The sequence below is a fragment of the Corticium candelabrum genome, chromosome 14 (assembly GCF_963422355.1).
Source record: "Corticium candelabrum chromosome 14, ooCorCand1.1, whole genome shotgun sequence".
NCBI lineage: Eukaryota > Metazoa > Porifera > Homoscleromorpha > Homosclerophorida > Plakinidae > Corticium > Corticium candelabrum.
In genome coordinates this window covers 4044743-4070656 of record NC_085098.1, presented here as the reverse complement: position 1 = coordinate 4070656, position 25914 = coordinate 4044743, and the positions used below count along the sequence as shown (strand labels likewise).

At 39.3% G+C, this 25914-nt stretch overlaps 1 protein-coding gene across 3 annotated transcripts in view; it reads right to left on the bottom strand.

Annotated features, from left to right (window-relative positions):
* The window catches only part of LOC134189410 (neurobeachin-like), a 27288-nt gene extending 1456 nt beyond the window's left edge, over window positions 1-25832 (bottom strand). The window contains exons 1-58 of one of the 3 annotated variants that reach the window (XM_062657664.1): window positions 25728-25832; window positions 25562-25666; window positions 25376-25505; window positions 22963-23066; window positions 22808-22903; window positions 22530-22651; window positions 22324-22453; window positions 22146-22262; window positions 21295-21441; window positions 21176-21232; window positions 20968-21108; window positions 19368-19430; window positions 19230-19309; window positions 19056-19164; window positions 18919-18974; window positions 18754-18850; window positions 18496-18676; window positions 17976-18052; window positions 17851-17913; window positions 16828-16925; window positions 16645-16737; window positions 16480-16588; window positions 16339-16420; window positions 16079-16274; window positions 15892-15959; window positions 15704-15831; window positions 15053-15621; window positions 14825-14972; window positions 14196-14382; window positions 14090-14130; window positions 13911-14018; window positions 13057-13164; window positions 12503-13001; window positions 12385-12446; window positions 12254-12318; window positions 11642-11750; window positions 11467-11580; window positions 7056-7108; window positions 6870-6991; window positions 6020-6175; window positions 5827-5963; window positions 5650-5767; window positions 4796-4898; window positions 4619-4734; window positions 4439-4551; window positions 4229-4369; window positions 4053-4172; window positions 3928-3981; window positions 3642-3740; window positions 2594-2666; window positions 2437-2531; window positions 2293-2379; window positions 1003-1030; window positions 789-938; window positions 677-733; window positions 469-621; window positions 222-416; window positions 65-166 (exon numbers count right to left, since the gene is read on the bottom strand). In XM_062657664.1, coding sequence (XP_062513648.1) covers window positions 65-166; window positions 222-416; window positions 469-621; window positions 677-733; window positions 789-938; window positions 1003-1030; window positions 2293-2379; window positions 2437-2531; window positions 2594-2666; window positions 3642-3740; window positions 3928-3981; window positions 4053-4172; window positions 4229-4369; window positions 4439-4551; window positions 4619-4734; window positions 4796-4898; window positions 5650-5767; window positions 5827-5963; window positions 6020-6175; window positions 6870-6991; window positions 7056-7108; window positions 11467-11580; window positions 11642-11750; window positions 12254-12318; window positions 12385-12446; window positions 12503-13001; window positions 13057-13164; window positions 13911-14018; window positions 14090-14130; window positions 14196-14382; window positions 14825-14972; window positions 15053-15621; window positions 15704-15831; window positions 15892-15959; window positions 16079-16274; window positions 16339-16420; window positions 16480-16588; window positions 16645-16737; window positions 16828-16925; window positions 17851-17913; window positions 17976-18052; window positions 18496-18676; window positions 18754-18850; window positions 18919-18974; window positions 19056-19164; window positions 19230-19309; window positions 19368-19430; window positions 20968-21108; window positions 21176-21232; window positions 21295-21441; window positions 22146-22262; window positions 22324-22453; window positions 22530-22651; window positions 22808-22903; window positions 22963-23066; window positions 25376-25505; window positions 25562-25666; window positions 25728-25826 — 7030 coding nt within the window. In that variant the 5' untranslated portion in view covers window positions 25827-25832. The remainder of the gene's footprint in view (window positions 1-64; window positions 167-221; window positions 417-468; window positions 622-676; window positions 734-788; window positions 939-1002; window positions 1031-2292; window positions 2380-2436; window positions 2532-2593; window positions 2667-3641; window positions 3741-3927; window positions 3982-4052; window positions 4173-4228; window positions 4370-4438; window positions 4552-4618; window positions 4735-4795; window positions 4899-5649; window positions 5768-5826; window positions 5964-6019; window positions 6176-6869; window positions 6992-7055; window positions 7109-11466; window positions 11581-11641; window positions 11751-12253; window positions 12319-12384; window positions 12447-12502; window positions 13002-13056; window positions 13165-13910; window positions 14019-14089; window positions 14131-14195; window positions 14383-14824; window positions 14973-15052; window positions 15622-15703; window positions 15832-15891; window positions 15960-16078; window positions 16275-16338; window positions 16421-16479; window positions 16589-16644; window positions 16738-16827; window positions 16926-17850; window positions 17914-17975; window positions 18053-18495; window positions 18677-18753; window positions 18851-18918; window positions 18975-19055; window positions 19165-19229; window positions 19310-19367; window positions 19431-20967; window positions 21109-21175; window positions 21233-21294; window positions 21442-22145; window positions 22263-22323; window positions 22454-22529; window positions 22652-22807; window positions 22904-22962; window positions 23067-25375; window positions 25506-25561; window positions 25667-25727) is intronic. The other 2 variants (XM_062657666.1, XM_062657665.1) reach the window with 2 other exon arrangements.
* Window positions 25833-25914: the final 82 nt, after the last annotated feature.

Sequence of the window (25914 nt, the reverse complement as noted above, 5' to 3'; positions counted from 1 at the left end):
CACACATGCACAAGCACACACACACAAGTAAAGTAATAAAATAATATCCAATAGTGTACAGCACCTTGTGAGCCACTGACGACAAGACCGTGAGAGCCACTGACTGCTAGACAAATAATCGGATGTTCATGACCAGTTAGAATAGCACGAGAATTGACAATCACATCTAACAGAATCTATAATAATCACAACTCATCAAATGCTCCAAATCGTTCACTAACCATCTTCATCATATCCCACAATCCTTTGAACTCGTGCTGAATACTGCCAGATCAACACGGTGGCATCCAATGATCCAGACGCCACCAAACCGTCGCCGGTCACAGCCGAAAAACTTCCAGGAAAGCCAAACTGAGGCGAGTACGAAATACAAGTGACGATATTATGATGTCCGAACACAGACTGAACCATTCGACCTAATCACACTGCGTCAAAACAATAGTTTGAGTCGTTAACGGTTGCAAATACCCGTGTCTGTTGAAAAGCACTTGTAGCTGCTGTCCCAGTAGCCACAAGCAAGAATGTACTTGTGATCACCGGTGAGAGTAAAGCAGGCAGAGCTGGGCGTCACTCTTTGATCCAGTGGCTCTCCCAAACGACGCTGATGCATGACAGCCGATCCTATTACAACCTGGTGTGTAAAATAGAAAATCTAAGGATTTGTTATCATGCAAACCAAGTGCCGGATCTGGAGTTATAGTCAACGATGGTGGTATACGAGGGTCAGCCGAAGCTATGATGATGACATAGTGTACAAACAAGAGTAACAATTGTTGAGGATTTGGTACCTGTTAACGACCAACTGTTCACAGCAAATGCTTGGTTACAGCTGATCGCTGTAATCACTGGTGACGGTGCATAAGGACTTGTTAGAGCATGAACAGAGGCAATCGGTATGTCATGTGTCACAGCTATAGTAGCCAAGACTCTCAAGTTGTCTACCACCATGATACATATTAACATAACAACAACAACACTATATGTGACACATGAAAAACAAACCTGACTCCAATCGTGGCATCGTCTGACCCTGCAAGAGCAAAACTGTGATATCAAAATGACTCATATCATAATGCAAAAGGTATGCATTTAGAAAAATGTCTAGTGTGTGTGTGTGTGTGTGTGTGTGTGTGTGTGTGTGTGTGTGTGTGTGTGTGTGTGTGTGTGTGTGTGTGTGTGTGTGCGCGTATGTGTGTGTGTGTGTGTGAGTGAGTGATAGTACATACACATATTTGTTTAATCAATATAAGCAAATGTGACAACACAACACAAACTACTCTAAATGTCCAACAGAACAAAGTCCTCTAACAAAAACCTGTCAATAAGCCTTGAAATGCCACTATTCCTCAAAGACAATTCAGTGACATGGCAAGTCTAGGCCGTCACTAAATAAGCCTATAACCATGGCAATGATCTATGGTCTAAGAATAATTTGAAGCCAGAGTCTGTCATGACAGATTTAGCAGTCCCCATGCACTATGTACATACTAGGGATACCAATACTGAAGGCACTACAGCAGTGTACCATGGCATACTTGTTGGCAGTGGTAGGGACCCAATAGCTACCTCTGGCAAGCCACTGCATCCCAGTTCATTCATCAAGTTGTTCCAAGCTGTTTGCCCTCAGTCATTGGGTGTGCTGGGACAAGAGAGTGGGTTTGACTCTGCACACCACTTACCCACTCTAATCATTTTGTGCATGCAAGTTTTGTTGTGTACTAATCTTGTTGTGTCCTAATCTTCAGATCTGTTCTCTCTTTCAAACAAAACAGCAGAAGCATAAAAACCGTGATGTATCTACCATTAGAACTCTTGCAACTTTGGGTCTAACTTGTCCTGTGTGTAACAAAATGTGTCTTTGAAAGCTGGATTACTGTCACATCAAGGAAGTAAGAGACATTAACCGTCATCACTGACTCAGTAGACATACCATTTATTAATTTTATTATATCGCCATAATGTTACTGATATTTGCTCGTGTACATGCTAAGAGTTATGTTATGTAGAAGTACCTGAACAAGATGCAAATATATTTTCAGTGTGTCTATACTTACTCCAATAACCAAGACTCTCTACAACTAGTGGAATAAGCAAGCAACCAGATGTCAAAAACTTTGTCGCCATGTTTCAGATCTATTGTCTGTGATGCTTGTAATATAAATAAAATAAATAAAAAATAAAATGAATACTAAATAACTAATGGAGATTGCAAGATCGTAAGTCCTTAAGTATGACCACAATCAATGACAATTACTGTTGCATTAATTCCCATTACAAAATGCATCAACATACCAACTCTAACGTCAGTTTTCGTGGATGAGGGCGAGTAAGAAGCTGTGCAGGTGTCTGTCCAAAGTGACGAATTTGCATCTCAACAGCCTGCACATAAGACGACATTGCTGTACAGTTACCACATCCTCCTTACAAGACCATTACTCTTCTGGTCACAACATCTTCGATTGCATCAAGATCAACACTGCCTTCATACGTCAAATAGTAAAATACATTTTTAGCAAGAACAGCTTCATCGCCTGTGAGAAAACAACACAAGATGAGACAGGCAGTCAAACGACTTCTGGGTATAGTAGTACACCTCTCTGCTTGTAACCAAATATCAGATCGATCCACTCATGGAGATGGGCAGAAACATAGTCTGACTCCAATGCCTATTGCAAATACACATAATTTAATTGCAAGCACAAATATGAGGTAAACCATGGATCTAAATGTATAACAGTACTACATGCGTTTCTGACCACAAACCTTCAGCTGTAAAGCTAGATACAAAGAGTGAAACTTTAATGTAAGACCAGACCAACTAAAGTTTGTGCTGCTCGGATATTTGGACACAAAAACTGGACCAACCAACTAAAAATAGAATTGTCATGTGACATTTGAGCATGCGCAGTTTGTATTGCACTTCCTACCATGTGAATGGGTAAAACAAATGATGCTGATGCATAGCAGAATGCGGAAATAGTCGCTGGACTACATGGTCACACTTTCGAAGTCATCGATATATAATCATAGGATGTATGTACTAAGTCATTTTACCGTAAACACGTCATTGCGCATGAGCAAATCAAATTTCATTTTATGTTAGTCAAGCTCCAAACTAGTCTCACGTAGCCAGACCCTTTTCCCACGTCAGACCTTTTTCACACATCATACTTTGCAAAAATTTTTGCGAAAGTATGACGTGGGAAAAGGGTCTGGTTACACGAGACTGGCTCCAAACTGGTACCGCGAATCTATAAGCATCAAGACATTTAGTCGGTCTGGCCTAAGTACACTTCAATACATACAGCTTCAGTATATGCAGTTGCAATTACTTGAGCAACATCCTCGACAAAACGTTCTAAAAGTCACACGGTCTGATGGATCATAAACGTTTATCGTGCATAACTTAAACATAAATGATGAATGCAGCTTATTCCTGGCGTGATGTTACCACGACCAAGACACTATTCAAGTAGTCAGTAAGTGTACATATGGAACATGTCCACACACCACACTAAAGGTATACCACATCAAAGAGAAAACTCTGACACACATTTAGATAATTTGATTGGCATTTACAGACTGTAGAAAAACACTTAGCAAAGTATTCCACCAGGATATGAATCTATAGCTGCACGTACTTGACGATGAATGTGGATGAATTCTTCTGCATTAGATGCCCATGGTGGTAGCTCAACGTCATTGACGTTATGACCATCTTCGTCGACTCCAAACACAAACTAATGGAAACAACGTTTTTATGTAAAAGACGGCTACAGAGGTAGAGAGGCAGTCAAGAAAAACAAAATCCAAACCTACATTTGTAAGGTGTAAGCTTTCACATAAACACCCCCCCCCCCACACACACACACACACACATCTATCCATGTGTGCATACATGTAGAAATAAGACAAGCACAGCCTAACCTGATTCTTGTTTAGAAACATCTCTGGTAGATAGAACAACTCAGGAATCAACTCCTAGTCAAAGTCCAATACATTACTTACTATGCCATTCAAGTTTCATCTCTTCGACTAAGAAGGTTACTTACCTTTACATCTGAAGTGTCTTGCATACAGTTGTCCAAGGCACGAGGAACTGATGCAAACGTCCTACCTGGCTGATCAAATTTTCCACTTTGAAACTGTAGAAACTGTGTTGCAAATGGTTCCTGTTATAACAAACATTTCATATTAATGTTTCCAAATAATCAATCAAGGTCACTGCCATTCGAATAAGCCATCCCAATGTAATCGCCATATTTGAGTAATGTGTTCCATAGAAAAATGGAGGAATAGTGTCATCATCCCACATCTCATATCTCTCCTCAAAGTATTTCAGACGACGTTCGTTTAGAGCACCAATAGGCTAAGGAGTATACAGACATCTGTATTTGATGTAATAAGCATGTCAATGACACGTTCCTCATGCGTCAACCTTTGATAGATCTCGATAGTTTGACTCTTCACTGAGATCCAGTTGTTGAGATGTGAAATTGTTCAATATCCATGGAAAGACTGGATATTGGTTGAGATCGTTGTATGTTCGACCTTCAGTAGTACAGAATAGCCTAACTCAAGACATTCATATGTGTAAGATGTGATCAAATACAAATACCTGCTATTGTATTGAGAAACATCAAGTAGGCAAAGTTGGACACCTCCCCATGTTGCCATCGATGAGTCATGTTTGACTTTCGAAAAAGCTGCATGGGACTAGCAAGGCTTGTTGCTCTGTGTTGAAGCACATTGATATTACACAAACAACAACTACTGTAAACTTCCTTGTACACACCGAGTGAGTGGTAGTCCATATGGATGACCTGCCCCAACTCGAGGAAGAGAGCGAACTATTTTCTTCACCATTTTGGAATCATCAAATAGAAACAAAATGGAGCCTGTGACACATTACGGTACACCCTTAATTATATATAATAAATCCAAAATATAAAATAGTAGAAAAAAGTAGTTGAGAAATATGATAGACACAGACTCACTGATAGTCACCCAGTTAGAAAATGTTATTGAAAAAATGTTGCAATAGTCAAATGTGTAACGACAGCAAATCAGCAGTTTTTCCATCTACGGGTTGTGTGTGTGTGTTTGCGTGTGTGTGTGTGTGTGTGTGTGTGTGTGTGTGTGTGTGTGTGTGTGTGTGTGTGTGTGTGTGTGTGTGTGTAAGTGTGTGTTTGTTTGTTTGTTTGTTTGTGTGTGTGTGTGTGTGTGTGTGTGTGTGTGTGTGTGTGTGTGTGTGTGTGTGTGTGTGTGTGTGTGTGTGTGTGTGTGTGTGTGTGCACTGTGCACAATGCCAATGCCCAGCTGCTAAGCAACTTATCCTCCATATAAACTGATACTAGGTTATAGATGTTAGACACATTCGCGTTACTATAGAAATTTCAATATGAACAAGAATTATGAACAAGCAAACATCAAGTTCGTATAAAATCTTGTTGAGTTTTAGTGTTGTAACCCAACACACCAAAAGATCATAATAAAGCAACTACCAAATTGATGTAACAAGGTTTATGTCCAAAGCCAGTCAGACTTGTAGCCACAAACAGTCACAGATAGATTGACAAACAGTAAGACAGTATAAAAGATGCATATAGTAATGAACATGGTAAATCTCAACAAGCACATCAAACAGACCTTGTCGAGCAAAAAATATTTCAACAGCATTTGACTGAAACAGATAGCGACGCATCAGTATTCCTTTAATTTCAGTCAAAGACCACTCAGAATGTAAGCAATTAGTGTACAGCAACACCTACAAACACACGTCACAATACACAGACTTTAATGTATCTCTCAATTGAGCCGTTCTACCTTTGGATCAATATGTTGATATTCCTCACTGTCTTCATCGGCTGTAAAGTATATAGCAGACGTTGTGATAGTCAAAGATCCAGGTGCCTGGACACATGGTGCAATGACACTACATTGACATGAGAGCACTACTTTTCCTTCACATAACAGCATTTGATCATAATACGGTCACAATGTCTGACTCTTTGCAAACCAGAAAAAGTGATCTTCTGCTCCAAGTCGATTTCTTCGGGCCCTATTTCTGCCTCGTCGCTGTCTGTATTGGAAAGCACATCCGGTTCTTTGTCTGCCAGTGCCAACTTTAGACGTAGAGCTTCACGAGCTGCCTCAATCGACCTCGTGTCAGCCTCTAAGTCCAAATCCAAACAAAACAAATTGACCAAAACAACTACTACACAGCAAATTGCCAAACTGCATTACTGGTAATGAAATTGCAAATTGAAGAACACATGATCAGACGATTAGTTTTCTTATCAATTTTATTAATGCAAAACATACTGTATGTTCTCTTTGCCTTGTTTATTTCATGTGTTCACATAGCCATTTAATTCATGTACAGTACCACATCAAATTACAAGTTCATGTGTAAAGAAACTTCAAGCTACTGTCAAACATTTGCAATGTTTAGTACTTATAGCATTGATTTGTGTTGTGTTTTATTGTGTTGTGTCAAGTAACGGCAAAGGCTTGCAAACAAACCACAACATCATGTTTCACTACAGTCGTCAGACATGTGTGTGGTGTGTGTGTGTGTGTGTGTGTGTGTGTGTGTGTGTGTGTGTGTGTGTGTGTGTGTGTGTGTGTGTGTGTGTGTGTGTGTGTGTGTGTGTGTGTGTGTGTAAATTATTGAGTGTTGCGACCATCGTATTAGTTGTAGTAGCTTCAAATTGAAGCTGTTTCACACTCTTGTATTGCATTGACTTACAGCACATCAACATATCTATAGTTTTAGCATATTTTGTTGTATTTGACTGTAAAGAAAAGATAAACTACATTATCCTGTCAACACAAAGATTATTACTTCCGCAATGACACTTACTGACCATCAAAAGTTGTAGGATAAACAATAGCCTCAGCATGTGTTGAACCATGTGGGTTCTTTATTAGTCTCATTCGCCTTCTCGAGTCATCTTCCCAAGTGTCCAAACGCATAAAGGACAGTGAGCTGTTTTAGAAAACAAAAAATTGTGTGTTCATGTAAACTGTGCAAATCACCATCCATTACTGACTTGTCTTCTGGTGACCCCCAAGCACCATGTTTGTTCATTAAAACGTCGCTGACCTACACAGTACATGTTCATCACAGAAATGTCCTTCAATGTAAGACGGGCATAAACTAAAACTGTTCCTATTAAAGGCAACAGGCAGTGTGTAACCAGTTAGTCAAATGAAATGGTGAAGACAGATAAACAGACAGACAGACAACAAGTAGATCAAGAAACACAGAGACATAGACAAATGGACAAAAGAATAAACAAACATACAGGGAGACACACGCAAATAACACACACACACACACACACACACACACACACACACACACACACACACACACACACACACACACACACACACACACACACACACATGCACACACACACACACACACACACACACACACACACACACACACATACACACACACACACCTTCAACCTTCAACTGCCCATCCACATGGATGATGGCGAAATGCAACAAGCGTAAGAAAAAGGAAGTCAATATCTGGTAAAAACGTCACAAATCTAAATACATTGATGACATTTATGTCTTTTCTTGTCACTCTCTCGTGTGAATAAACGACCGCATCTGTCGCACTTGATTCCGGCCTTTGCTCGTTCCCGGGGATCTAGGCAATTTTGTCCTGTGTTGCAATTGTGTCTTTTCCCCCTTGTTTGTGACTTAAACAGTCGCTTGCAGGTAGTGCACAGCAGAGGCTGTTGGTCTTGACATCTGCTGGGATCGGTTCTGTCACGAGCCTTCTGACTACTTTAAGCATTTTCTAATTCTACTCTTGAAGTGACGATTGAGTTAATTTTGCTAGCACAGACGTTCTTCCACTTCTGCCTGTCCTGCGTAAGCTGAGACCAGGTGCTTGTTAGGCCAACCATTTCGAGGTTTTTACAATCCTGTCTTTCCACCTTAGTCTGACCCCATGCGCTGGATGAGTTGATGGTAGCCACTCAAGAAGCAGCTGCTTGGGCAGACGATGCTCTTCTATACGTTCTAGATGTCCAAGCCATCTAAGCCGCTGAGCCATCAAAGAGTCTTCTGCAGTTTCAAGATTGCCAAGATTGTGCTTGATGTCATTTGATGTGATTCATTCCAATTGTTGTTTGAACTTGTCTATACCCAGCATGAAAAGTTGACATTGATTTGTAAATGTGACAAGCCTTGTGATATCTCTTCTAGTCACGGCCCTAGAAGATGGCCCATACAGTAGAACTGATAAGACAGTTGACTGAAACAGCACATTTTTGTTTCAGATGTTACATGGGAGACTGAAAGACAGTTTCTTTTAGTGCTCCAAAGCACTTTCCTGCTTGTGCAATTCTTTCTGTTATGTCCAGGTCTAAACTCAAATCGTCTGATACGATAGAACCGAGATATTTGAACTGTTTTACGTGTTGCACACTGCGACCAGAAATCCCTATATCAATATCCCCAGCATCTTCAACACACAGTTTGGGAACATAAGTCATCAACTTTGTCTTTTCATAACTCACCGTCAACCCATAGCTTGCAGCAATTGAGGCAAAGTTTTGGATTGATGCCTCTGCACTCTCTCGTGTTTCTGTTAGTAATGCTGAGTCATCAGCAAACTGCAATTCCATTACCATCCCATCGAGAGCGTTCTTTTTTGATATCCTCCAACCAAAGACTTGGTCATGTCATACTTGAATCTAATGCCTGTATCTTTCACTTTCTCTCTCCACTCTCTCATGACACAGTTGATGTATATATTGAATGAAATTGGTGCCAAAACACATCCCTGCCTTAGACCATTTCATACTTGAATTTCCTCTCCAAGGTTACCCTCATACTTGACTACCGCTGACATCTGGTCATGAAAGGATCGAACAACTGTAATCAGTGACGATGGAATACCTTCTTTCTTCAGAATTGAATAGAGAGCCTCTCTAGGTACAGAGTCATACGCTTTTTTGATGTCCACAAATACTGTAAATCCTTTGGTGTTGTGCTCTCTTGTTTTCTCCATTACCTGTCGTAAGCAGAAGATCATGTCTTCACAGCCTCTTCCATTACGAAAACCACATTGTGACTCTAAAAGACGAGTTTCTGCAAAGTCAGCTAGGCGATATTTGAGAATTCCAGCAACAGTCTTCCCAACAACATCTAAAAGACTTATTCATTTCTAATTGTCACAGTGTTGGAGAGACCCCTTTTTAGGAATGGGAACTATGATTGCATCTGCCCATTCCTTCACCACACGTCCTTCTTTCCACACATCATGCACCAAGTCAAGAAGAGCTTGCTTGAAATTAGGACCAGAACATTTTACCATTTCAGGTAAAATACCATTAGTACCAGCCGGTTTGTTTGGTTTTAACATCTCAATGGCTGACGTTAGCTCTTCCAGGTCGGAAAGGCGAGTCAGGTCAATGACCTCCTCTTGTTGTTTCAGGTTCTCTATATGAGGCAGATCAAAGGTAGTCTCAACGTTCAACACACCAGTGAAGTGTTCAGTCCACCTCACTAGTCTGTCCTCAGCAGTTTCAAACATGGCACCATCTTTTTGCCTAATTTTGGTGATCTGTAGTGGCTGAAGACCTGACTTACCATGTTGCATATGTTTCACACATTTCCACATACCTTTTGGCTTGTGTGATATTTGACTACCTAGAAATCTGTACCAGGCATTCCTGGCGCGTTGTACCTCTCTTTGAACCAACTTTCGATTCGAGACGAACCTATCTCTTTCAGCTAGTTCTCTAGTTGACAACCACCTCTGCAAAGCCTCATTTCGATTGTTGATAAAAAGTTGAAGGGTACTGCTAGCACTAACAAACCAATCAGGTGTATTCTTTTTGTCTGTGCCTAAGACCTTGCTTGCAGACTCCAATAGAGAACACCTCAGGCAAGACCACTTGGCCTCCAAGGTGGCTGTTGAACTCCATGTAAATGGTATCATGCTGTCCATCTCAGAGCAGAAATTTTCTTGAACAGCAGAGTCACTAAGCTTGGACACATTGAAGCGTTTGGTAATCATATGCTTGTTCTTTTTGACCGATGTCGTTGTCCAAAAGCAAACTTGGCTCCAAGTAGGTAATGATCAGTCCAACAGTTGGCCCCTTGCATTGCTTGAGCATCCTAACAAAGTCTTCGATTTCTCCTTGGGACAAGAATATAGTCTATACAATGATACTGTTTTGTTCTTGGATGTTGCCAGGTAATTTGGTTCTTTGGTGGTTTCTGGAACCATGTGTTCATTACTGAGAAACCATTTGCCTGACAGAAAGTCAGCAGTTGTTCACGTCAATCATTCCTGTGGCCTATGCCACCACAACCGATCACATGTTGCAGAGCATCACAGCTTTCCCTTTTCCCAACTCTAGCATTCCAGTCTCCTAATATGATGGTCTGATCCTTTCCAGGGGACTGATTGATTGATGTCAACACATCTGAATAAAATTTATTGATTTCTTCAATGGAACTGTTTGCTGTAGGTGCATAAACTGAGACGATGGTCCATTTCTGACACCTTCCAAGAGAGATTTCAAAACTAGCTGCACAGACACAACACGAGAGCTTCATTGCTTGTATTGTTTTCCTCTTCGATTCCATGCATCTAGACCAGTATGTGCAAGGACCATACCAACACCTTCTCCTCTATTACAACTTTCACTCACATTTGGTACTTCACGGTCTGCATGTTTAATCGTATGACTTCCAAGGTCGTAGATGTCATTTCCAAACCATTTTGTTTCTGATATACCTGTTACAGCAATATTGTATCTTTTCAGCTCTTGAACCAGAAACCTCACTTTTCGTAGAATGGTGGATTGGCCTTGTTTCCTTGCAGTTTGCAAATCACCCTCTTCATCTAGAAGACTGCGTACGTTCCAGCAACCAATATTCCAGACTAATGACCTTTTCCGGTTACGCTTCGTCTGCGTACTCAATGCAACAGCCTCCGCAAACTGGTTCGTACCAGAAAGCTGTGGCTTTCTCCTCGCTACTCTGAGGTTGCAAGCACTCGGGGCAGGTACAGCATCACGAGTGACATGAGGGTGTTTCCGAACAGAAGACATGTTGACATGTTGCCACATTCCCTACTATGACGCCGGGTGTGCCGTTTTCCTGACATTTCCTGATGTTTAAAGAGGGGTAGATACCGTAACGTTTGCAAAAAATCAAGCGAAAACATGCCGAAATAGCAAAGACAAAGCGGGCACGTACACTCTGCCATGCCACATACGACACACACACACACACACACACACACACACACACACACACACACACACACACACACACACACACACACACACGCACGCACACACATACAAATAGACAGCGGGTGGAATAACCAAGAAAACAATAGATAAACAAACAAGCAGATAGATAGATAAAACTAAACAATGCTTCAGGAAACTCAAGTTGTAATTCAAAGATCATTACTTTCATCCAGATCTGGTGGGCTTGGTTCTGATATCTCTGTTGCAGTGCTAACTGACTGTGATTGAATGCAGTCTCGTCCTCACAACATTGTAAATACCAAGTAGAACACAGTTCCTAATCAAAAAATTATTTTCACACAGTGTCACTGTAATCCATTTTGTTTCAATGATTCCACCTCAAAGGCAGCATGCTTCACTGTACAATGGCCTTCCTCTTTGGCACAGAGTAGTTGTATTCTTTGACCAATCTGAAGCAACCATGCCTCAACGATGCGTTGTACTTGCCTACAAATATATATATATATATATATATATATATATATATATATAAACAGAGCAACAAAAGCTAGAAATAGAGAAACTTCATAAGTGTCTCACTACAATGTCTAGCAAAACACTCAAAATCCTTCAAAGCAGTAAATTGGAAATTGGAAAAATAAATAATAATAATAATAACACTAATAAGAGTCTTTGCAATAAACATACCACAATGATTCTAACATATAAAAGTCAAGCACAAAAATTGAGCAACTAAAAAGACATCTTCAATATATTTAAGAAATATCAGAGGAAGAGATGCAACATCATGAGGATGATGAAAACAACAGAAACAAATTCAAGAAGTTATGCCTTGACGAGTCATTTAGTTCCTTATCAATGACGTCACACCACAGGTCTTCAAAATTTCTGTTCTTTGTTAAACACTAGATTGTGTACTAGTAAATGTCCCTTCATTAATTGGCATTTGTCTTATCTAGTTGAGTTGCTAATTTACATGTATGCCTTACCCGCCTTCCTTGACCAGTTTTGCAAACGCAAGGCCTGCATGAACTTGAAGTGCATTCTGCCATTCCTGCCACAAGTATGACAAACAAACTTTTTGACACTAATAGTGGCAGCTTGCACAAGTATTATATACCTGTGATGACAAGAGCATGACGAGCTCTATTGGTGAATCTGATTGCACAACCGAAAAGAAAGCTACAAATACAGAAAATCATCAAAATAACAAGTGCTTTTCAAAAAAGTTTAAACACCTTTTGTCATCAGTTCCTGGTCCTGACTCCCACAAAGTGTCTTTGTAAAAAATGGTTTGAACTCTGTAAATAGTCTTGAAAGCAAAGGTGTTACATGTACTAGCAACGCTTTCATTTCTTCGGCCACATCAACAGTTTGTTCTTGTGTAGCTGGCTCCCCTCCAACTACCTTTTTCACTTCAGGAGCATGTGGACTGACAGGTGATGGTGATAACTCCTCCTTCTTCCCCAGTGACAATGACAGCTTGTCTGGAATAAGACTTTTCAACTTTTTCAGACCTGGAGTATCACCCGTTGAACTTCTTGATCTTCTTGTTCTCCATGGTGACATGCCGCCCATCATTTGCTCCTCTACCATGTGTTTGACTACACGATCAGCAACAGGAGATGGCATTGGAGATTCATGAACGGATACAAGATGACTATAGGATGTGACGGTCAACTCAGCAACAAAGTGTAGAACAATCATTGCTAATGTATTTAGTATCTCTGATGATTCCTGTCACACAAATGATGCTAGAAATACAAGCTGCACGTGACACAAAGAACTAAACCTTTTCCCTGTGAAGTGCAGCTGTAATCATATTCACATGATCGAGAGATAAAATTGACTGGCTATTGTATAGCTGCTTTACACGATCTTGGAGGACTTGTCTCATATACTGTAAGTCAAATGCAAGGGCATGTACAAAACTAACTAAAAAGAATTAGTGATACAAATGAAGAACAAAATACTAGTGAACTATTGCTGACTATAAGTTACCGTGCAAGAAAAAGTTGTGTTACACATAAAGAAATAACTGTACCACCACTTTGCCCACTGGAGTTAGTTTTTAGTACAGTTCTCTTAAAATAAAATTTCTTGGCTCATTAGAGCTTATCCCATTCTCCCTCATTACGAAGCTGCTCGCGCAACATCCCTTAGAGACTGTATAACCCAATTCGAATTCTCCTTGAATTGAAACCCTTAGGCAGTGGTCAGTGTTTCCTTTAATTTTTTAGGTATTTTGAAAAGCAGTCTTGTAGATAGAATTACAGAAGAAAACACAGAAACACTTTCCAAAACATAACAGTACTTTTGATCCAAATTTTTCAGCACAAATTGGAATACAAGTATTGCACCATACGTAGTCAATAGTTATTATTCACAGAAGTAATAAAATATAAGCACTTGCAGCGATCCATATCTGAAGCACATGTGCCTTTCTCAACAAACCTTGTTTGCGCTAATTCAGTTTGCATGTGATGATAGTATCACTAAAACACCTGTTGTTCCTATAACGTCTTACTCTTCAAAAAGTATTTCCATCAACTATTTATAAGAAAGTGGTTTCCATCCAACAAGTCCACATTTGTGAGTACTACTTGGGTAGTAACTGGTGCTCCAATGTTTACAGTATTCACATACCTGACCCATCTGATCACTTCCCTGTCCAAACTCTCCCAGTAAAGCACTTACCTGAGCATCCAGCTCAGATAGCACGTCTTTCTCTGCTGAAAACGTTCCTTTAATGTACTATGTATAAACAGCAAAGACGGTAACTGTGAACAGAGAAAAACAAGAAACAAATGTTTATCACAACTGACTCTACTATTGGCAGACGCTTCACTTGCAGCATGACACAACACTAAACACAAGGTCATTATCTAAAATCAAAACTTGATAACATAGAAAATATGTATATATGCTTACATAAACGCATACATTGTCGAACAATTCCTCCTGACACCATCTTGCGAGCAGCTTCAACATTTGAAAAATCCATTATCGTGCCAAAAACTAGAAGATTACCAATCTTCATCATTTGGGCAATAAACGCAAGAGCTGATTCCTCTGAAACTGCAGATCCTGAAACGTCGAAACTATAACTCCGTTGATCCTAAAATGTAATAAACATGAATGTGGGCCAATGCCAAGTTCTGTGACAAATGGTGAGTAGTTAGACTACGAAGTGATAGACACAAAACTATCACTTGTACCAAGTTAGTCTACCACTCTGTTAAAGTGTATATGTTAGACATTTAACAGATTCATTATACAACACAAGCATCAATGTTTCATACGATGATAGCATAAAGATGACCAGTCCCTGTACTAAGTTTAAAGTTTATGTTAGCCAATTCAATAAAACAGCCTTTGCAAAATTTAAGTTGTGACCAAATCATGAAATTAGTTGACATCAAACAGAACATCTTTACATCCTTTTACGCAAGATGTCTTATGTGACTACATAATGTAGAATGCATCCTAATACATTCACTGCACTATATTAATTTGTGATATTGAGTTACTATGTACCACATGCATTAGCAATCACATACCACTGATGCTCTCTGCATAAACTTGTCGATGCCTCCAGCTGCAACAATCATGTTGTCTGCAGTCAGAGACAACACGTGAGCAATGTTTGACACAAAAAAGGCATTCTCCTTCTCAACGGCAAATTCAGTCATTGATTTTTCACTTGTCCTGCATCAATACAAACAACAACAAACATAAATATTATATTATGATACAATTCACACAAATTGTATTGATGCTTCCCATACTGTTTCCAGCTTTCTAAATGTGCAAGAATGTAGCCTAGTAAATTGCTTAAAAGTTGCTGATGAATTGGTGACCACGAGAATCGATAGCTAGCTACCCCACTAGTTGATGTGTTGCTGAGAGATCTTGATGTAAAAGGAAATGTGGGTGATGGCACAAAGCCCTGACCACTCACAAGAGGGACCGAATCTGAAAAAACTGGTGAGCTGCTCTTTCGTAGTTTGTCTCTCTTGTCTGTTGCAGAAACAAAGTCTCCTCCATCTTCATTAAATTCTTTCTTTTCTTCAACACTAAGAAATTTTTCACCACTACTGATTGGCGGTTCCCCATTATGCGTTGAACTTTCCTCTGTACATAGAGTAGATGTCTTGCTGTTTAAATCATCTGTTGCAGCTTCTCCATCAGTCTGATCTTGAAACATCTCAGCGCATTCTACTACAGTGTGTTCAATAGTCACCTCCATTGCTGTTTGTGAAGCTTGCAAAGATCCACTACGTGTTACTTCTGGAGACTGGCTTGCCATCCTTTGTAGCCGTTCACGAAATTCTCTCTGCTGCTGCTCGTCATTCAGCTGTACAACACATCATGCAACAGATGTCTATAGCAAAATTAATCCTTGTACCAAAGCATGCATGGTTTTCTAATGTGTGTACCTGCACATTGATTAAAGCTATGGTTTCTGCCCACACACGCCAGCCTTCTCTTTCACAATAAACAGCATATGAGATAACGTTTTGAAATACACCAAAAGCAAGTTGAGACAATTTGCCATCAATTCCTTCTAAAACCAAAACTTGTAACTAAACACAATTAGCATAAAACAGATGCCACTCAAGCCCACCAACTCTGCAAGCTATCTCCCCTACACACACAAGCCACTTTTGCCAACCCATTCGAGACATCAACACTCTGAAATCACAACAACCAATCAGCTCATAACTAAATACAATAACAATAACAAAATAAAAACAATACCAACAATAACAATGATAACAACATTAACAACAACAACAGTAAAAACAAAATACCTGCAGTTGTTGTGATTAGCTGTTAACAAGGTCAAGTCTGTCAATAGCAGTAGACTTATCTTTTCACAAAGACTTAGTCGAGAACCACTGTCTTCACAGTCAGAGGCAGAGCTTTCTGGTGATTGAGTTCTCACATTCTCACCACCAACATCATCTTTCCTCCACAACAGCAACTGAACTATTGCAGGAATAACCGCTATAAACAACCAATGACATATTCTGTGATATACAGCACTGAAATAACACTTCAAAATGAAGACCTGGCCATCGAATTGTCACATCAGGCTCTGCATCTTTACGACGAACTTTTGTGATCTTGTTTGAAACTTTATCAATCATCACCTTCCACGCATCAACTGGCAATAAATAAACATACAGCTGAGCCATACTATAGACCTCACCTCATACAATGCGTTATATATAGAAACTGATATTGGCATTCTGTGGGCAGCCATCTTCTTGGCAATCATTCGGAATATGCTGTATTCTTCAGTTATTTCATTGGCGTACCTTCAAACAGTCATGTTATGCAAACATAGACAATAGAAAAGGCAAATGGAAGTCACTTAGTTGGTAAATGATGGAGATATATTCCTAGCAGCTTTAATGAAAAAATCCAAACTTCTTCATTCTCTGATTCAAAAAGAGCAAACAAAGCCCTACATATTGCACAATTAGTATTTTTGAATATAGTGGATAGAGGTCAAGACACTAAATGACGTAAAAATGTAACAAATAATCACAACCACCTCATTCCTTTGCTTTGATCAAAAACAGGCACAAATTGATCAGCTTTCTCTGTAGCCAGTGAAAGCAATAACTGTAGAACATCTAAAAGACTCTCTTCCTGCAGCCAACATACAAGTTCATCATAAACATATAAAATCTACCTTATACATACCAAAACACACACACACACACACACACACACACACACACACACACACACACACACACACACACACACACACACCACAGCTATCTAATATAAGTGAAACTACGATAAGCAATATTGCCACTTTACAAATTAAAATGCATTTGTATTCTACCTTAGCCAAATTCAAATGCTGTAAAATTAAATATTAGTAAAAATTCATATTAACAGATGTTATTTTAGCAATTCAATATCCTTAACTATTGATGTTTACCATTTATTTATCTTCTAGTTGTTGTCTAGGGCACTTTCTTATGGAGAACTTGAGAAAAGTAGACAGAAGCACGCGTAGGCACAGTGTACCTCTTAATTTTTGCTCTCCTTGTCTTCCATGCAGCAGCTATAGCTGTTGTATCTCTCATGTGTTTCATTACCATCTTTGTTATCTTATTTACTTTCTTGCTGGTATGTAGGTACAACAGAAGCAAGTCTGATGTTTGTCTGGGCTTGTCTTCATGAGGCACAGTTACATTGCCATGACATCCAACACAAATGGTGGCAAATATGTTGCAAGATTTCATATTGGCAGCGACTCATAAACCCGTCACTTGGCTGAAATAAATTCCCTGCCAATATGTCATCTTATACAACAAGACAAACCTACTAGGTAAGTGAAAAAGCTCAAAATGCCAAGTCTAGACAAATTATTAGATAGCCTGTTTGATATAATTTCTAAACCTCAACATACTACATCTAACACTGGCCATACATAAGTATTATAAATAATTATTTGATATTTTCTAAAACGTTAATTTGCTCCTCGTGCATACCAAAAATTGGCAAAATGCTTTAAAATAAACGAAAGGCTACATGCACCATCAGTGTAAAAGAAGAATACCTCGTGAACAGTTGTAACAAAACGAAGTAGACTGACCATTTCTTCTACAGTTATTCCTTTTCCCTGTACAATAAAGTCAACAAATAAACATAAATCATAATCACATTATAACATTACATAAAAACCTCTGAGACTAAGTACTTCACAATCAGCAACAAAAATGATCTCAGAAACTGCATCTCGTCACTGCTTGGTCGTACACCTAAGTGATGTCACATTTACCCAAAGAACTCAATACACTTCCACAAACAGCACTGCATGCACTGAAGCTCAGCAAGTCAGAGTACACGTACACTCTTTGTGCACATAATAGATAGACTAGCTGTTAAGCATTTCCTTGTTAGAAATACTGTATATAAACGTCTACATATTTTGAGACATCGCTGAAGTGTTTCACAACACAATGTTTGTAGCAGCTCAACTACAAAAACCATAACCACCATGTATCAGGCCGACCTCAACATCACTCCAATGTCTCAAGCATCTCCTAACGTACAAAGATTGCACGTTGATGTAAACCATTGCAACTACGTACTAGTAATAGTTATTATACTGTGTGTATGACACGTCAGATTCAAAGTACACACACTGATGGTTGCTTATTATTTATACATTAATTTATGTCAACTATTATTATTGACTGACCCAAGCCCTTAGCTGCTCCCGGTGGCAGTTTGATCCAGTAGTAGTGCTTTAATATATACATTAATCGTGGCACTCCTATTTGCTGCCGAACATTAACTACATGATATGACTGTTCCAACATTTCCTTTGCAGTTGGCACAACAAACTCTGTCACAAGAGAGCTCAGCAGCTTTATCTGAATCTAATAATTTAAACAAACAAGATAGAACAAAACAATGTAAGAGACCCTTCGCATTAGATGGTACAAATACCACAAACCTTTGCTTCTGTATGAATCCACAAATCAGGATTAAAAAAGATATGATGCAGAAGATCTTGAAGCAGAGCTGCTCGACTCGGTGTTAGTATTAGATGCCTGTCATGTTCATAAAATATAATTATGTACCATTACAACTGGAAGTTCTACAAGCACTTCACGGTTACCTGGCAAAGTTGAGAAGAAGATCAAGTACTTCTTCTGTCAAATGTTGTGGAGAAACCTGATAAATTGTAGAAGTATGAGCTATGCAACCTTAACCGCTTTAATTACTCTTATTACTAAACAACTGAGCATCAAGTACCTTTTGCAGTAAATGACTGATAAGCAAGAATCCCCGATTCTGAACCATTTGTTGCTGGTGAGTCACAGAATTAGATAGGCGATCACAAACTAATGACCAAAGAGTAGCACTAAAGCAAGAGCATACAAAATGAGTAACAACACAGCAAGAGCACACAGCCAATTGAACTCCTACCAAACTCCATAGTTACACTTCCGTTCATCCGATGATGTCATGTGCAAAAAGTCCAATTGAGAAAACAAGGGAAAAATTGCCTTTAAAATGGTGGTGATATAAGTATGGCATAAAACTGAGTGCATGAGGCTTAAGCACCTGAACTCCACCAATGGAATGAAGAGCACTGTCAATTGACTGAGTTACAACTGGACGAACTCCCTATGTGAGATTACAAGTAGTATCTGTGCAATACGACTGGAGTAAAGGACTGTTTAACAATCAGACAAATAATCAAATAAACAAGAAGCTGACAAACAAATAACACAAGCAGACAGACAGACAGACAGACAGATAGACAGAAGGAAGGAGTGCAGGGGCATGGTTGGATGCTATTCCCACTTCCACGGAATTTGCACTTAGTTCTGGTGATTACCGTTTGACAACACGTGTGAGGCGGGGATGTAGTATGCCACTGTCGTCTCATTTAAAGCAGTGTGAATGTGGTCGAAGGCTGATGAACATAGTTTTCACCTTCTTACTTACAAAACATGGGGTGGCCCTGTTTGGTCACACAACGCCACCACTGGTGCCTGGGCTGATTGTTTAAAAACCCTTTCAATCCCTCATCATGTTGAGTTAAGAGATCATTATGCTAACAGCAATGACCAACCAGACATTTCAGTTTTTGATGCTTGCATTGGAACATCGTATGATCTTGATATTTCACTGGTTCACCCTTGGAATCAAGACATAATTGAAAGCAGCAGAGCAAGATGGGTTTCCAGCACAAGCCAGAGAAGAATTGAAAGAGAAAAAGTATAAGGACAAGATAGCAGCAGCAGGAGGACATGCAAAAACCATTCCCTTAGTACTGGAACACTTTGGGCGTTGGGGCTGGGAAGCTCACAAGTATCTCCATCAACTGTCTGAGATATTGGTTGATGAATCTGGTAAGAAAAACGAAGGCTAGTTCAAGAATTATTGGAGGCGATGCTTATCAGCTGCTCTGCAATCATGTAATGCTAAAGTTTTGTCAAAGAAGATTAGCCGTCAGGTGAAGAACATTGACTGTATTAGAGATGCTTATTCACTACAACTTTGTTTCCGTTAATATGACTTGTGTAACTCGACTTATGGGTCAAGAACTCACTATTTAGCTGTGGTGCCTTTTACTGATATTCACTGTATGGTATTATTGATGTTGAAAACAAAAGACAGACAGACAGACAGACAGAAACAAAGACAGAGTAGGTATAGAACCAAGCCCTATTGGCTTGAGTAGTATTTAGTGCTTAGATGATGTATAATAGTTCAATGCTTGAAAATATATGTATTGACAGACAGACAGACAGACAGCTTGTTCTATTGGAACGCTTACTCTACCGATAACAAGCGCTAACTTTATGCAAAACAATAACAGTCAACAGACAGACAGACAGACAGACAGACAGACAGACAGACAGACAGACAAAAATAAATAAAAAACAAACAAACAGATAGACAGACAGACAGACAGCACTCTGTTTTGCGTACATTAGTTTGCGAGGTGTATTGGCCCTACTGGGTCTCTGGAACATTTTAAAAAGTTTTGGTTGTAATAGCATTCATTGATAAAAATATATGAAAAAGACAGACAAACAGACAGACAGATCGACAAACACACAAACAGACTACAGTGCAACCAAACACCAACAGTAAAACATTCCAACATTTTACACTAATTCATATATTTTACAAGACACCACGAATCAAGTACCTCTAGCATGGTAGCATGAGGTGAGTGTACAAAGAATGATGGATTCTCTGTTGGTGAAGCCTCCAGACACAACTGTCCATCACACGCCATCGGGTTGTACATAAACACAATCGATGATGACAGACGACTATCATACAACAGCTGTACAACAAACATATTGCTTCTATTAACAAAAAAACAAAAACAAAACACAAACTTAAACATCAACCTTCTTCTCTTGAGCAGTCATGGGGACATCACTCTCTGCACTATACTTAAAATGGCTCTAAACAAATAATGTCCAACAAACTTTCTTTCATAACAACAATCTACAAAGTTCTACTGTACTCGATAGCTTGGGCCTAACTTGAACAGAGCAGCAATAGTTGCTTCCGTTAGTGGCTCTTGAAAGAGATAAACGGTCGACATTTGACCACAGAATACATCATCGCGAGTTGCTCCCGGAGACGTTCCCAAGAAACACTTGTCAAAAGGCTAAAGAAAGCAACAGAAGTATGAAATATTATACAGCAGTAGCTAGTCTTAAATTCTCAAAATCTATTTTCTGTAAGACAGTAAGAACACTAACAATCAAGCCAAATAATAAAAGAGTAACATTCTTGTATTGCTAGTCCAGTGCATTGATTGATCACAGTACTTCAAGATTGTTAGACAAACTAGTTGTGCTACTGTAGTGCATTTAATAATGAATTGATTATGTAAATAATGTTACATATTTATTTTAAGTATTTTTAATTGTTTTATTTCAATTACTATTAATTATTAGCAAGTTGTCCAGTAGTGTCACATGAAGACATCAAATAATTGTAAAACAGCAGTTCGTGATCAAGAACATTGTGCAGCACAGAAACAAAGAGATTGTAAAACAGCAGTTCGTGATCAAGACCATCTTGCAGCACAGAAACAAAGAGAAGCAGTTGAACTACAGCAGGATATCACGAAAATGAAAAGTGAGTTAGATGACAAAGAGGGACATAAATGCATCCGCTTCATGATTAGTTAAGAATTGAACTGAGTTTTAAAATGTAGTCGCACTTATTGAAGCACATGCAAACAATGTTTCTACTGTTACTATGACAATAAAACTAAAATTGAATACTAAGAGTATGTAGATAGGCATAACACAGGATATAAATGACGTGTTAAATTAATCACAGCATGCAGTATCTCAATCTCACATCTTTCACACTGACAAATGTCAGCTCTCCTGCAGACGCAAACTGACCGTTGACATAACAGTGAGCTTCACTAGACACAATGCGATGGTAGATGTACACAATGGTGACCATGTACCACTAGACAAACAAAACAACTAATAACCCTATATACTTAATGTGACATTGAGAGGTTCAATACTTGATATGGTAGAAGCTGCTTCTCTACTTGATGAAATTGAAGCTTTTTGTTTGTCTTGCTAGCTGATTCCAAAATCAAAGTGAATCCAGAAAAGTATGCAGAGTAACCAAGACCCTTTCCTGTTCTAAACCTAAGCATTAATTGAAATTGGCAATCAACAAACAGCAACGATAAATGTTAGAAAAAAGTGTCATAGCACACAATACCAGTAAAGGACCGGACGACTTGCTGACATATCCGCTTCCGGATTTGGTTCCATGCGAACCCACATCGAGATCGTGAAGCCTGATGTTCCTGGCCAACGTGCAAGAGGTGGCAAAGTTATTGCCTATGCAGAATGACTATTACTCTAAAACCATCATGTCAAAGTCTGACTAACACTAGCTAACAGACAAAGAAGCAAAAGGATAGGCAAGAGGACAAATACTAACACAAATATCAGTCACATAAGTTCATCAAACAAACATTGCCAAATCATCCTTACAGCTCCATCGCTTCCATTAAAGTGAAAGAATGCGTCTGGAACATGAGAATGAGGTAACGTTTGTAACACAGAGATAAGAAGGTGCGCATGTCGAGGCTTCGAATAGAAAACACAATATCACTTCTTTAGCTTAGCAGCAGAGCTACAAAACCAACCCAAAATTTGCCCTCTCGCCCTTTCAGAGCAGTAATGAGTGACTTCAGTTCTTTGACTGTTATATTATGCTTCATTAATAAACCTAGAACTACTGCAATCTTCCCTGCAAAAACAAAAGCAATGGAAATCAGATACATAACATAACACAATTCAACACTAAACTAAATTACATAACAGTTAAAGGCGTCATGTGTGTCTCAAAAGTGGGAAGGCTCATAGATAAAGCTAAACATGTTATGTCATAGAAAACGTCATATATTTACATTAATTAATTTAATGAAGAATACAGGTCTATCATAAATTTCCAATAATTACACACTCAATTACTGACAGCTAATTTAATAATGGTATTACACAAGCCATTGTAAAGGGAGGCGCCTTTCACAAAAATAATTTTGCAAACTGTGACTTCAAAAACTGTGGGAGCTAGTGCCTACACTAAAAGTTTTAGCTCCTAGTACGTGATGCCTTTGAAACAGTTCACTAAATATGATCATGTCGTAACATATTTACTGTCCCTTGCATTGCATACAATAAAGATATGGTAATCTTCTAGCATAAACTGTCCTTCAGTAACCGCTTTATAGGTACCTAGTGTCACTAAAAGTTGCGTACACAGTAAACTATTTGCAACTAGACATCTGGTGCTTTTTCATGACTTAGTCCTCACCAATGATTAACTCACTGCTGTTCAAAGTGAAGTGACATAATAGACTTCGACTCCTAGTGTCATGTAGCCAGACCCAACCACCACACGTGTCATACTACTGGGTGGGGGAGTATGGCGTGGTGGTAGCGTCTGACTATGTGAAACTATTTGACTCCATTGTTGTGAGTCAAGCCAGTGTTTTGCTTGCCATGAAAACTGTACTAGGTACAACAGTACCACCAAGCAAGGTCAAGACCTATTAATTAGTTCAGAAGTAGATTAACAAGTGAGAACAGTAGAGTTGATTATCATTTATCAATTTTTAGAAATTGCCACTCATAACGATAGCTCCATATCCAGAAAGGGCACTGCCCTCTTGCACAAAATACATCATATCTGCATATGTTCAACAAAAACCTTGCTAATGCAAACTTGACATATTAGCATGTTAGCATGTTAGCTAGACTATCGAGTGGACAGGCAAATGGTTAGATAGTTGGATGACTACTGATTGAAAGATTAGACATCAGCATAGATGATAGATGAGTAATCACTAGAGTATTACATGATGCACATCAATAGACTGACTTACACACACTATTGTTAACCTGTCAGCAACTACTGTAGCTCGTGTGTGTGTGTGTGTGTGTGTGTGTGTGTGTGTGTGTGTGTGTGTGTGTGTGTGTGTGTGTGTGTGTGTGTGTGTGTGAAAGAGAGAGAGAGTGGGAGAGAAAAGATACACAATTAAATAGCTAAATCTAAAGACACATTAACCAATGTTTAGCTCACTAACAAACATCCTAACATTGCAATTAGTCAGCTAGTGTTCTATTGACTCTATGTCAGACGTGTAGATAGGCATGAGACAAAATGAGGCAGTTGCCTCGCTAATACCGTATTCCGCAAATAGTACCCCATGGGGCATTACTATTTCGCAAGCATAGCCTATTAGAGACTTGCATTGTTCTGTTTGCATACCATCACACTACACAAACAAACTACCTAATCTATCTTACAATCACACCCCCTGGCTACTTTCACTATCACTTGAGTCATATTCCTGGTCTGTTGCATATGTTGAATCTTCATCATCACTCAGTGATTCTATCTGGGTGTTCATTTCATCACAACCGTACACATTGATAGATGCGCATACACATAACTGGGTTTGAATACTACCCCAGTGGGGCACTAATCAAGCATGAGGCATTATTATTTTGTATAGGCTCACCATGGGGCATTACTTGAGCATGGGGCAATATTCTCGGAAATACGGTATAAATAGGCATTGTCTCGTCATGTGTCCACATCCTGGTATCATTTTTGTTGAGTGCCCACAGCATGACATGCAAAGAAAAGAAGGCAGACTACGATTCAGCAGCTGCCTCTCTCGGTAATTATTCGAAATGTTATGTAGGTAGTTGACTTGGCAGCACGGACAGACTGCTCACGCACTATCTGTGTGTGTTTCACATGTTGATAGTGTGAGCTGAAATTTATATCCTTGATATCATTGTGCACATGCACACTAGGACAAATTGCATAAATAATCAAATTTATATAAATCACAAATTTATATCAACTTGCTTCATTTAATTAATTAAGGTAACTGAGTCGTTAGGGGTTGGATTGATTGCCCTCTTTCCCATGCATGTACTCCAATCCCTTGAGGCAATTAATAATTCCTCGTTCATTAGATGTATCACGTATCCCAAGTCGACATCCATTAGTACTACCCCTAATTAGAGAAATTCGTTACCTACCAGCTACATTGTCATCTTGACATGCAATCAGCTTGTCCAGTACTTTCCCTGTCAAGCCACTCCTCACAAATTCATCAACGTTATGAACACTCTTGGTAAGAAGTTCGGCGAGTACACTCCATATCTGAGCCTAAACACTTCCGCAATACCAACAACCCACAACAATTAATCAACCATTACAAATACCTGTACATCTGATGAGCAATGGTCTACCGCATCAATGATTATTTGCAGACCTCCTGCATCTTGTATCAGATATTTTTTCTGAATATCAAACTTGCCACCGACCACCTGACGATGAAAAGAACTACTAGTATGCTGCAGGCGGGTGTTTCATAACTTATTTGCACACCAAAGACAGTAGTGGGTCGATTGCCTCTGTTCGAATACTTCCACCTTCTACTTGAGCTAGTAACTTGGGCAGATGCGAAGACCTCCGCTTTGATGTCATCTGAATGCATTGAACTCAACTAGCTCACGTGATTTGGAAATACGCGCGAGGTTGTGGAATCTCGGGCGCGCAATAGGGCTAACTGCCC